Source organism: Cavia porcellus, unplaced genomic scaffold, assembly GCF_034190915.1.
Source record: "Cavia porcellus strain 051 isolate PalLab524CR breed Dunkin Hartley unplaced genomic scaffold, mCavPor4.1 scaffold_17, whole genome shotgun sequence".
Lineage (NCBI taxonomy): Eukaryota > Metazoa > Chordata > Mammalia > Rodentia > Caviidae > Cavia > Cavia porcellus.
This window is the reverse complement of record NW_026947500.1, coordinates 20,795,126-20,808,088: the sequence shown is the minus strand read 5'-3', so window position 1 is coordinate 20,808,088 and position 12,963 is coordinate 20,795,126. Positions and strand designations below refer to the sequence as shown.

General features: G+C 47.2%; 1 protein-coding gene and 1 long non-coding RNA gene across 7 annotated transcripts in view; one reads left to right on the top strand and one right to left on the bottom strand.

The window, feature by feature from the left end:
- Positions 1-612: 612 nt before the first annotated feature.
- On the bottom strand, positions 613-5,751 carry LOC134470870 (uncharacterized). Its single transcript, XR_010040066.1, has 2 exons — positions 5,316-5,751; positions 613-2,161 (listed from the first exon to the last, which is right to left on the bottom strand). It is a non-coding gene; the product is annotated as an uncharacterized LOC134470870 (long non-coding RNA).
- Positions 5,752-5,943: 192 nt separating this feature from the next.
- The window catches only part of Cdc14b (cell division cycle 14B), a 76,742-nt gene continuing 69,722 nt past the window's right edge, over positions 5,944-12,963 (top strand). For all 6 annotated transcript variants that reach the window (XR_010040064.1, XM_063227373.1, XM_063227371.1 and 3 more), the window contains exon 1: positions 5,944-6,093. Coding sequence is in view for 5 of the 6 variants with exons in the window: in XM_063227373.1 (XP_063083443.1) it covers positions 5,961-6,093 (133 nt within the window). In the remaining variant the exon portion in view is untranslated. The remainder of the gene's footprint in view (positions 6,094-12,963) is intronic.

Genomic DNA, 12,963 nt, shown 5'->3' with positions numbered 1-12,963 from the left:
TTGCGATCCTCCTGCCTCAGCTTCCAACAGTACTGGGATTACAGTGGTGGAGTATACCTCCACACCCCTCATGCCCTGCATTTGACAATGACATTGTAGTTACACAAGAGTGTGGTACTGTTCTCAGGAGCTACAGGTCCTGATCCTGGCAGCATATTGCCAGATGGTTCAGAAATTAAACTTTTCTCCCCAAATGAATACTTCTTTTTTTTTTTGTCGGTACTGGGGATTGAACTCACAACCACATGCTTGCAAGGCAGGCACTTATGCCGCTGAGCTAAATCCCCAACCCTCATTTGAATTCTTCTTTAGGTGTGAAAATTTTCAAACTGAAGCAGCCCCAAAAAAGCACAAGCTTGGCAGGGTGGCACATGCCTATAATCTCAGGACTCTTCAAAGCTGAGGTAGGAGGGGCATGAGCTTGAGCCCAGCCTAGGCAGTTTAGAGATTTAGTGAGACCGTGTTAGACAGAGACAGAGACAGACAGAGACAGAAAGACAGACAGAGAGGAAATAAGGGTCACTCTAACATACATAGAATGGTTCAAACCTTGGTACCCCAAAAGAAAAAAATACATAGAATGATACAGAAGAGAAAATCAGGCAGATGCTCTTTCACTGGGGAAAGCATTTTAATTAATAAAATGATACAGTTAGGTTTGTCATTTGGAAAGTTTACTGGGCAGCAGGGTCCAGGAGTCAGGCATGCTGGCTAAAGAAAATCTAGTTTTCAAATTCTTCACTTCGATTTTCCTAAATGTGTTTTAATGTTATATTGGGAGGTAGATACAAGGCAGGGGTATAGGTTTTTGTCTTGTTTTTAGTAATGGAAATTTAACCCAGAAATTCAGGCATGCTGGGAAAGTGCTCTGTCCTGAGCTATAAGCCACCACTTTATAAACCTTATTTTGAACCAATCTTGCTAAATGGCCCAGGCTTTTGCTTGAATTTGAAATTCTCCCACTTCAGCCTCCTGAGTAGCTAGTATTGTAGGTATATGCTTAGATGGCTGAAATACTTTTTAAAAAACCTACTGAAATTTTTCTTTCTTGAGAACACCATTCTTTAATGGAGTCCAGCCTTTGTATTATTTTTAATTTTTTTTATACTGGAGGTCAAACTCAGGGCCTCATACTCATTGCTAGGCAAGTGCTATACCATTGAGCAACATCTTGTACTTAAATTATATTTATGTCTTTAAAATATAATGTGTAATGATGCACAAACTAATGAAGCTAACATGTAAACATAATTGCAAGCATAATTGCTCTTCTTTACACACACACTGTTCAATGACAACTACCTCTGGCTGACGATTTCCAGAAACAGATTGCCTGTATTACAGGCCATCCCAGCCTTCTGGGTTTTCCTTCCCATATCTCCTCACTCTGGGCTAATCACTTGACTCTGCTTTCAAAACTGGAGAAAGGAAATTACTGCTGTGGAGGAGCCAGCCCGCTCCAGCCGAGCCTCTGTCCTCCCTACCTGCCTTTTCCTGGGGAGATGCAGGGGAAGCTGGGCCCGCTTCGTACCTGGAGACGTTTGTTAGGAAAAGAGAAATCACCCCCGTGCTTTGGAATCGGTACCTCGTTCTTTTCCAAAGCCAGAAGAGTCTTTGCAAAGCCTTTTCTCCCCCAGCACCTCAGGAGATAAAGAATAAATAGCTTTTATACTTGCAGAACTGCAGAAGAGACCTGAAACTGATGATGCTCCTCTCCTTGGTGGGGAGGCAGGGAGGCCAGCCAAGGATGTCATTCTTGTCCTCTGACCCCCAGCAGGGGGACCATGCACAGTGAGGGTAAAGGCAGCTGTTCTCACCTTCGAAGGATCCAATGACCTGAGCTGATGACTGCAAAAGCGGCCATCCCACTGTCTTCCAGCCCAGTGGGAGAACAGCAGTGCTGGCCCGGCAGCCGGAGCCCAAGGCAAAGAGACACCGCTTGGATCCTAGGCAGTGCTGAAGAATCCATGAGAGAACAGCCAAGTCCCAGTGTCCTGAGGAGAGAGCTGGAGATCTATTTCCCAAGCTGACACAGGGATCAGAGAGGGGGCAGGGCAGGACCACCTGGGGCGGGCTGAGCTGAGGCTGGACTCTGTCCTCCTGGCCCTCTGGCCAGTGCTTGGTCCCTTTTCTTATGTTGCTCGAACATAAGGTTGGATACCTGATAAAGAAAATAGGTTTACTGAGGTGACAGTTTGGGGTTCAAGAGCATGATACCAGAGACTGTGGGACTCAGGTGAGGACCTCACAGTGGACAGGACAGTCAGGGTGGGGACCAGCTGGCCGTGGTGGTGTAGTAGTACACACCCATCACCCCACACTCTGGGAGGCTGAGGCACAAGGGTTGCAAGTTCATTAGAGGCTAGCCTGGGCGACTTAATGATTTAGCAACACACCCTATCTGAAAATGAAAATGAAAACTAAAAAGTGCTGGGGAGGTGCTCAGTGTGGAGCGCCTGGCTTCAATTTCCAGCGGTAAAAAAAGGGAGGGTGTGGGCGCCCCACGTGGTGCATCCAGACTGGAGGAGCACTCACAGCCATCCCATCAGAAGACAGTCCAGTCAAAAAAAAAAAAAAAAAAAAACTTTTGGGCCTGGGGATTTAGCTCAGCGGCATAAGCACCTGTCTTGCAAGCATGCAGTCGTTGAGTTCGATCCCTGGTACCGATCAAAAGGAAAAAGACAAAAAAAAAAAAAAAAAAAAAAACCAAGACAGTCCAGTATGCCCCTGTATGTTAAAGACTGGGTCTCCTGGGGGCTGGGGATTTAGCTCAGTAGCATAAGCGCCTACCTTGCAAGTGTGGGGTCGTGAGTTCAATCCCTGGTACTGATAAAAACGAAAAAGACAAAAAAAAAAAAAAAAAAAAAAAAAGACTTAATCTCCAAGTCTGGTGTGTGGTGTTACACACCTGTAATCCCAGCACTCAGAAAAATCTCATCCAACTCTGGAGGTCATCGGATGTCAGGAGCTCTCCCCTGAGAACAACGGTGCTAACCCCTCATTCTTGGAGCTGAGTGTGTTTCTGTGCTCTTTTTTCCTTTTTTGTTTTTCTTTAGCTTGTTCAGGGTGCTGCCTGTAAGTTTTCATTTTCTTCTTTTCTTTTCTTTATGTGTGTGTGACAAGGTCTCGCCATTTACTCCAGGCTGGCCTTGAACAATTGATGATCCCAAATGTGGGGATTACAGGTGTGTGCCAGCACGCTCACCCTTGCTTATGATGTTAGAATCACAAGCAGATACATGTGTTCTCTAAACCCAGGCAGCTCAGGGGTAGACAACCTGGAGTGTGTTTGGTTCTCACTCGAGCTTGGCTAGTATGTGCTATCCAATGGTACCCCCCAATGAAAATGACAGTCTCAAACCAGTGATTGTCTAGGTGCTTTCCAAGCTCTGAATTTTATTATCCATGGTGAAATATTAAGTTAGAAATCATTCCAGTAAGCAATCTAAAGCATACTTTCTGTGGTCAAATTCTCAGATCCTAGATGTCAAGTTACTGAAGAGGACAGTCAAATTGTTCAAAAGAAGCACCCCACAGAGCAGGGTATGGTGATGTGTCCCTATAATCCGAACCTTTAGGAGGCTGAGGCAAGAAGGCCACATAGAGGTCAAGACCAGTCTGGACTACATAGAGAGAACCTTTTCAAAAGATAAGTCACCCACAAAAACATATCAGCTAAAAAATACGTAGCACTTTTCTGCCACTATTGAAAAGTGACCTAAAAACAAAGTATAAAGAAGGTTTAAAACTTTAACATGAGGGCCAAGTAGTCCTGGCACTTGGGAGGCTGAGACAAGCAGATTGATGTGAATTCCAGGCCAGCCTGGGCTATCTAGTGATTTCAAGGTCAGCCTAAACTACATAGCAAGACCTATCTCAAAAAACCAAGCCAAAATCAAGCATAAATTTAACATGTATACTTAGCATGTAGGATGTTTCCAAAAAAGGAAGATATGCTGCATAATTACAAAGTATATTTATCTTATTTCTTAATGACCATTACCTGAAGAAAAACTGTAAAACTATACATTTGCAAAATATGAAAAAAAGTTTTTTTGGTTTTGTTTGTTTTTGAGACAGAGTCCCTATCTGTAATTCAGGCTGACCTGAAACTTACTATGTGGCCTAGACTGGCCTCTAACTCACATGATGTTTCTGCCTCAGTCTTCTGAGTGCTACGATTATAGGCATGCACAGCCACACCTAGCAATATAAAAATACTTAATGGTATTATTATTTATGAATTTTTTTCTTTTATTTAAATCATAGATTCTGTTAGAATTACCAGTCCAAACACTTTTTTTCTGGTACTGGAGATAAAACTCACAACCTAGCATTTGCTAGGCAGACACTTATGTGTTGAGCTAAATCCCCAGCACCTTCCAAATACTAAAGATGAAAGAATATGAACTGATGTCAGTGAACCTGGCACTTACAGGGTGACATTTAAGCAAGTCATTCTCAAAAAACGGAATGTCCCAGGATACTTGTAGTTTTGTAGTTCTAGGGTGCTGGGTGGCCTCGCAAAGCAGCAATAAGGGCCTCCTTTCGGTCAAAGCACTTACGACCCAAGGTCACTGAGTCTCACCTACACAGCTCCCCCACACATTCCAAGTTTTCCAGTGTTTTGCTGCCCCTACAGACTCATATGCAGTTTTTAATTTAAGGCCTTCCCTGACCTCCTTCAGGGAAACAAGGGAAGATCGAACACGAACACAGTACAGTCGCAAATTTAAGCAAAAGCCCTCTGGGATTTGGGATTAGTAGTTCCGGACTGAGGGAGTGAGGGGGCAGCCCGCTCCAGACACATTCAGCAGCGTTTAAAGGGAAAGTCCACAACAATAGAAATTCAAGCTGCCCCTCCCCAAGGAAGTCAGGAAGATTTGCATTTCCGATAGGCTTCCTAGGGGACGGACTCAAATTCCCCTCTCCCGAAGGCCGGAGGGAACCTCAGCACTGCAGCGTAAGGCGTCTAAGTGCCAGTGAAAACTGGGACCATCCAGCAGATTTGGGAACACGCACCCTAAATAAAGACTGCCTTTGCGGTTTTCTAGCCCTTTTAAAAAGACGCTACCATAGGATCTGTTTAAAGCCTCTTCAAAATGACAGTTGTGGTTAAAATTCCAGAAAGATCAAATGTTACTTTAACCCAATACAAAAAGAAAGGCATACACTTCGTAAGACAGAACTTCCAGGACTAGACGTGTCCCTTGGTACAATCACACCCGCGGACGTCCTAGCTGTACACAGTACCGATGCATGAGATCGCAGTTAAGCGGGGAACTGGACTCGAGGTGAGGGCCTCTAAGCGGTACCTTCAAGAGCCCTGTGAGTCGGTCTGCAGGTTGGGGAACCTGGCGCAGCAGATTTGCGCGGTGCTAAAATCTGAGATCAGCTCTGTCTCTGTACGGTTTCACGATCGCACCAGCCAGTGCTCCTTCGCACGCCGGCAGCCCTGGAGGGTCTCTCGCTTGGCGCGAATACCACGGAGAACCCAACTTGGCAGGACCTTGGCAGAGAACCGCCGGCAGAGCTCGCAGATCTGGAAGTTGGGAACCCAGGCTCTGGGCGGTCGCCCGGGAGACGGGGGTGGGGTCGGCCGGGGGTGGGGGTTCGCCCGCACACTTCGCCGCGGATTGGCCGAGGCGCTCCGATTTCTTTATGGCGTCACTGCATACCTGCCTGTGGCGAGGCCCCGTGCCAGTGACGTCACACAGTGCAGGCCAATCAGGAGCGCCGGGCGGCGGGCCCCGGGGAGGGCCGCGGGCCTTTTTTTGTGAATGAAGCGCCGCGGAGCCTTGTCCTGGGGTCCCGGGCTCCGCGACGCGAAGAGCTGGTCCGCGCGGCTCAGCCCGCAGCAGCGGCGCCCTTGGCCTTGGGGGCGGGGGCGTCGTCGTTGTGCGTGTGCGGGGCTAGCGCGGGCCATGGTGGCGACACCCTGACGCGCCGCGGCCGCCTCCATGAAGCGGAAGGGCGAGCGGCGGCCGGGATGGGCCGCGCCCCCTTGCTCGCTGCGCTGCTCGGCGGCCGCGCGCGCAGGGAAGAGGAGCCGCCGCGCGGAGCCCCGCGAAAACCTGTACCTGGACGTCACCGGTGAGCCCCCTCCCCCCGGCCGCCGGGGTCACCTTTCCAGGCGCGGGCCCGGCCAGCGCCTGCGGGCGGCGCGCTGCCGGATACCCCGGACCGATCTCCCAGCCATTCCGCTCCCCCCGCCGCCGCGCCGACACCTCCTCGCCCACCAGGCCCCGGGCCCCTCCCCGGTGCTCCCCAAGGCACGGGGGTGTCGCGTCGGAGGCGTCCGCTCCAGTCAGCCGGCGTGCCGCCCGCCCAGAGTTGTCACTTTGTGGAAAACGGGCCGGCCGAGCTCGCGGGACGGCAGCCTGTGGTGATGGTGCCCGAGTGCGCGAGTCCTGCCGCCGAGGAGACCGGGGAAGCCCAGGCGTGCAGCTACGGGTCTGTCGGGAGGGGCGAGGGCATCGGCTGAGCGATTGGTGTGCGCTGGTGCGCGGTGGAACCGCTGGACCGGCTCCCGGGATCAAGGGATTCGCAGTGTGCTGGATCCTGGCAACCTCGGCGTGATTTCATTTTCATTTTCTTTTCTTTTTTGCCCTCTTCTTTTTTTCATTTTCTCTTGAGAGAGGCTCATTAAATTGGCCAGGCTGTGTTTGGATTTGGGATCCCCCTGCCTCAGTCTCCCAGAATGCTGGGATTACAGGCGCACATTGTCGCGCCTGGCTACTTGTGAGGTTTTTATAAACAAGTTTCCCGCCCCTGCCTTTACCCTTTGATAAGCCAGTTAAGCTGAAGGTGAGAACATTCATTAAGCAAATATTTAGGCAAACACAAAAGTGCAGTAGGAAGTGTATGTCAGATTGATAGGCAGCCTGGAAACCAAGGTTCATTTTAAGTTAATATAAAATCATAAATAATATAAAAGTGCTGTTAGGTTACAAGGGCGGGTAGTGGAAGGTACCAGACCCAAGATACGGTAGCTCTGAGTGACTAAGGGTTGTGGTCAGTTTCTCCAGGTGTCCTTCAGTGATAGTCTTGGTTACTTGGAAAAATGCCGTTAAAACACGTGAGTTTTAGGGTGATAATACACAGAACAAAGTAACTGGCTGTAGAGTTCAGATTACTTTTAACTTTTATTAGTCTTGTGGGGAAGGCTTTGAGGCCTTGTGCTTAGCAATAGACCACTGGTCCTGCCTTCCCAACTTGCTTTCCTCAAAACCATTGATTTCTTTTTATTTATTTATTTTTTATGATATGAGAATTCAACTTATAATCTCGTTCTTGCCCAGCAGGCACCTCTGCCACTGGGCTAAATCCCAAGCCCCCAACCATTGACTCCTTAATTTTTGTTCATTATAAACTTGTAAAGACATGAAAAGATTTCCAACTGCTGCAGCAAGTGGCAAGAAGGATGGGATGAGTGTATTCGAAGTAATGGGGAGGACCTAGAGGGGTACTGAGGGCAATGTGCCTTTTGCTTTTTTTAATGGTATCAGGAATCAAATTCAGGACCTTGTACTTGCCTAGCAGGTGGTTAGGCTACTGAGCTGTATATCCCCGGCCCCATGTGACTGAAAAATGTAATACATTTTTCAGGTTTAAATACTTTTGTTGATCAGCCCTGTATTAATACTGTTTCCCTTCTTAGTCATTTTTTCTTCTTGGATTCTTTATGCATGTTCTGAGTTTCTAGAAATCTGCGCCATCCCTACAGCTCTTTCCTCACAGGCTGCAAGGTATTATGTTCTTTGGCTGAATCGAAATTTATTTTGTTAGTAATAAGTAAGTGAGGGTCTGAGAGTTTGCTAGTCGTATTTCAAGTGGCTGCAGAGGCCTTAGTGTTATGTGTGTGACCATGCAGGAGGATGTATGGAATTATCCGTCCATCAGTACGACATTAGGCTTTGGGATGTGAAGAACAATGCTGTGAGTTTTTGCTCGTGTATTGTTTTCAGTTGGATCACGTGGTAACTCCATGTTTTGTTGTATTTATTTTTTGGTGATATTGGACCATGCACCCAGGACCTTCACACTGTTACATGCTCAGCCCTCTTTTCCTGGCACCATGCCTGGTTTGGCTCTCGACCTTTTCATAGCAGCTTGTTAAATCTGTAAATTGAATTCCTGTAGATCTCAGGCCGTCTTGTGTGTGTAGTTGTTTCACACCTATTTTTCTTTTGGTGATCCTTTGGTATATGTTCAGTATTGCTTAATGTTTCCACTCTAATTGAGGTTTCATTTGCGTATCAGCCTGGTCGCTCATAGTTCTTACCAAGGGGCTGAAATGGTTTGGTTCTGTGTTGTTGTTTTGACACAGGTTCTCGCCATGCAGTTCAGGCTGACCTTGAACTTCCTCACTATGTAGAAGAGACTTGACCACCAACTGGAAGTGATTCTCCTGCCTCAGCCTCCAGAGTGCTGGGATTACAGGAGTATGCCACCACACCTGGCTCCTTGATTCAGCTTTCAAGTAGTGTTTGTAACAATAAATAATTCTATGGCAGAAACTAGTCAAGGTCAAGATGGGCATTTTAAAGCACTGGTAATTGATGGTATGTTGGATTCTTACCAAGTGCAATCAGTCAGATACAGCACTGTCCTCTGCTTCCTCTTTAGGATCTTTAAAATTCACAGCAGACATCATTAGACAGGGTAAATTTATTCATTAATTCAAGAAGTATTTATTGAATGCTTACTGTGTAAAATACTCATACATATTCATGGTTTGCTGTGATAGAAGTATAGTTTTCTGGATAGAAAGGGAACGCTGTTGCATAGAGTTACTGAGTCAAGGAGAAAAAGAAATTTATTTTTTGTCAAGTGTCATGTTGTGCTAGATTAGAGTTCCGGAAGTTGAAGCTCATCAAAGTATGTGGAGTGCATTTGCCTTCTTGCCTGTAACTTTTTTTTTGGTGGTGGTGGTATCAGAAGGAACTCACAACCTTGTACTTACCAGGCAGGTGCGTATGCCACTGAGCTAAATCCCCAGCCACACCTGTAACTTACTTCTGCATATTTAAATTACTGCATAATTTATGTATATGAATTTATGGGTTTTTTTTTTCTTTCTGGAATCAGGAGTTGAACCCAGGACCCCACGCTTGCCAAACAGGTGCCATGCCGGCAAGCTGTACTCTTGGCCCCGTGTTTTGGTGATTTGCGTGCTTGGTTAATTTTTCCTACCTTCACTGCTGTAGCTTTGTGTTATTTACCTGCTTTAAGTCCTGTTCCTGGGGCTTCCCAGGGAGCTGGAGGGGAGACGGGTGATCGGGCTGCGCTGGAGCCAGTTTCATGCCCAGAGTTACCAGTCAGTGAAGATTGTAATTGCTCCTTGCCTTGAGTGGGGGACACATTTTGCTGGCTACATCTGACCTCCTGTCAGTCCACAGAGAGCTGGACTGCAACCATACTGTGGATTTTTAGGATGAAAAGAAGACACGAGTGTGGACAAATGACATTTCTTGAAAATTCTGATAGTCTTTGGAAATCTGATAGGACCTGAGTGTCTGTGTGTTTCAAAGAACTTTGAGCTGGGCTGGGCGTGGGACCTCAGGCCTATAATCCCAACACTCAGTGGGCTGAAGCAAGTGGATTGCTTTGAGCTCAAGGCCAGTTTGAAGGTACATAGTGAGGCCCTGTTTTTTTAAAAAAAAAAAAAACCCAAACCACTAACCAAGAATGTCAAAAGGTCATTTGGAGATAAAACAATCCTCCTTTTTTCCTGATAAGGACCCCAAGGCCCAGAGATGAGTGAGGTGTCCAAACCTATGGTTTCTTTGATGGGCCTTCAAATGTCACTTTGTCCCTAGTCTCTTTTTTTGCTTTTTATTTTGAAGCAAGGTTTTTGCTAAATCGCTGAGTTATCCATGCTGGGCTTAAGCTTTGGATCCTCCTGCCTCAGCCTCCCAGAGAGCTGGTGACTGTTATTCTCCCACCAGCTGAAGCTGCTTCACAAAGTTGTTACATACATGGCTTATACAACATCTGCTAGTTAGTCCTGTGCTACTTTAGCAAATAGCCTAGTATCTGTGAAGTATAAATTTTTGTTTCTGGTTCTGGGGATGGAACCCCAAGACCTTTACTTTGAGCTGTATGCTTTACCTCTTTTTTTTTTTTTTTTTTAATTTTTTATGTTGAGATGGCCTCTTGTTAAGTTATTGCATTGCCAGGGCTGTATTTGAATTTGCAGTCCTCCTGCCTCAGCCTCCTGGAGTACTGGGCTTATGAGGATACACCATCAGCCTGCGTGTAAAGTTGAATTTAAAGGGATGAATAATTTTTTTTTTGGTACCAGGAGTCAAACTCAAGACTTGGGACTGCTGAGCTATCTCCCCTGCCCCAAAGGGATGAATAATTACTTAGAGAATCTGCACAAATGAACAAAACAAAAACAATTCAGGTCCTGCTGAGCTCATTGTGTTTTCTAGATTGACTTTACAGCCCCTTTTTCCAGATGTGTCATTCATCCAACAAATGCATAATTAAGAATACTTGGAAGGGTAAAGCTGAGCAGTGTTGGGAAGCTCTCTGCTTCCCTGGAGGCCCTGAGGGACTTTAGGGACTAGGCCATGGGGTAGGGGGATCTTTGGGGAGACAGAATTTGCTGAGTTTCCCAGAGCTGCTTCAGGGAGGCTGACAGGCTAGCGAGCGAGGTCGGCGGGGAGCTGGGGAAAGAAGCCGTGCTTGCCCAGGGCTGACCAGCTCGGTGACAAGCAGCGACCTTTTGCAGCCCCAGTGTCATTTGGTGAGATGGGCCGTGAAAATGGGGTGAAGGGGATGTATGTGCCGAGCATTCTTCCCAGCTCGCTCCCGGGGTGACAGCAGCGGGATGCACCGCCGGGCCGGTCCAGGCTTTTTCCGAGCCCACAGCGCACATTTCCCCATCCGCGTCGCTGCACCGGGCTGCGTGAGTCAGCGTGGCCGGAGGCAGCCGGCTCCCTCCCGGTGCAGGCCTGGCGCCGCCTGGGGAGCTCGCAGGAGGGGAGTGAAGCAGGCAGCGGTTTCGTTCTTGCTTCTGTTTCTGTTCTCAGGAAGGCTTGCAGGGCTTGCAGGCTGCCCTGGTGTGAAGGCAGCCAAGTGGAGGGGATCAGCTCTGGTTAAAGATGTAACTGCTCCGAGGAAGCCACAGGTAGAGGAGAACGGAGAACAGACATGCAGAGGGTGAGACCAGGTCTCGCCATGTAGGCCAGGCCGGCCTGAACCCACTGTTTGCCTATGATGGCCTTAGGCTCACAGCCATCCTCTGCCACAGTGTCCCAAGGGCTCACCCAGCTATGGAGGCAAGTTTTTCCTAACTGTGCCCTGGTCTTGTCCCCGAGGTTTTTTGTTTGTTTTTTTGGTACCTGATAAGACTCACTACCTGGAGCTTGCTCGGAAGGCACTTGTGCCACTGAACTATATCCCCTTCCCCACCCTTTTTTTGTACTGAGAATCAAACTCGGGACCTTGTGCTTGTCAGGCAGGCACTGTGCTGCTGCTGCTGAGCTCTCTCCCCTGCCAGGTCTGTTCATTCAAGGCAGCAAAATTTGATGCTGGGTGCTGCTTGCTCCTGGCAGGCAGGGCTTTCTGTTTCTAATGCCCATTGCTTTTTCCAAGACCTTTCCCAATACTCAACAAAGGCAGACGCTTCAGTTATTGTAAGTAAATTGTATCTTTGAACCTAGATTTTACTGCACTGAGAAAAATTAATTTTAATAAGCAGGTTTTTATTTCCCTCCTTCCCATTCTAGCTACAGAATTCTTTGCGTAGGTAAATCGCTTAAGGTCTTTTGCCCTAGAATAATAATCCATAAGTAGAAATGAAAAATATGGAGATCTTGTTCATCTGAACATCTCAAAGCTGGGTCTCCTTTGTTAAAAGAAAATTCAGAGACAATGTCTGATTCTGTATCTGTAGTGCAGGTTGGCTTGAACTCACTGTGTTGCCCAGATGGGCCTTAAGCTCATGGTGATCCTCCTGCCTCAGCTTCCTGACATGAGGTCTCCTCTGGCTGAGATGCACCTTTATGAGGAAGGGGAGTGGGTACAGGACTCCGTGTGGATGAAAAGGAAGAAACTGAGTCAGAGCCATAGATGCTGGTTCAGCAGGAGCTAAGCAACACAGCAGTGTTTCCTTCAATCTTGGTTTTTGGCTTCCACAGTTAGTCATTTAATTTCTCCTTTTACAAGAAACATGAATGTCCAGTGGTGGGCAGGGATTGCTGTAGAAAACATTTCCCAAAATAAAATTGGTCCTAAGCTTCCTGGATTCCAGGATGTTGAACTAGAGTTGTACATCTCACCTGGAATCTGGTTCATTGGAAAGTTTTCCGCCCTTCTCTCTCTCTCTGTCTCTCTCTTTCTCTCTCTCTGTCTGTCTCTCTCTCTCTGTCTTTCTATAGCATTCCATGGATTTTGCTCTACTAAAGGTCTTCAGACCCTTGACGGCTGTGCAGTTCTTCTCCCTGGTGGTTTTGCACTGCAGAATTCCATGTTGGTTGTAGTTCTTGGTTCCGTCCCCTGCTATTCCCTTGTCGCATTTAGTTGCAGTTGGCAGGTTCAGTTTTATATCACTGTAAGTGCCTTTGATGTGTTTGTGAGCAAAGTTAAAATTTGTCTTTATATGAAAAGTTGTATTGACAGCACTGGTCATTCGAGAGATGCAAATTAGAGCAACCCTGAGATTCCACCTCATCCCAGACCGAATGGTTAGTATTATGAAATCCACCAATAGCAGATGCTGGGGGGGGGGGGAACCATTCTCCACTGTTGGTGGGAATGCGGACTGGTGCAACCACTGTGGAAATCAGTGAGGAGATTCCTCAAAAACCTAGGATTAGAGGTCCCATTTGACCCAGCTATTCCCCTTCTGGGTATCTTCCCAAAAGAACTGAAGATATACCATGGTGATATATGTGCACCCATGTTTATAATAGCCAGATCTTGGAAACAACCTAAATGCCAATGGATGAG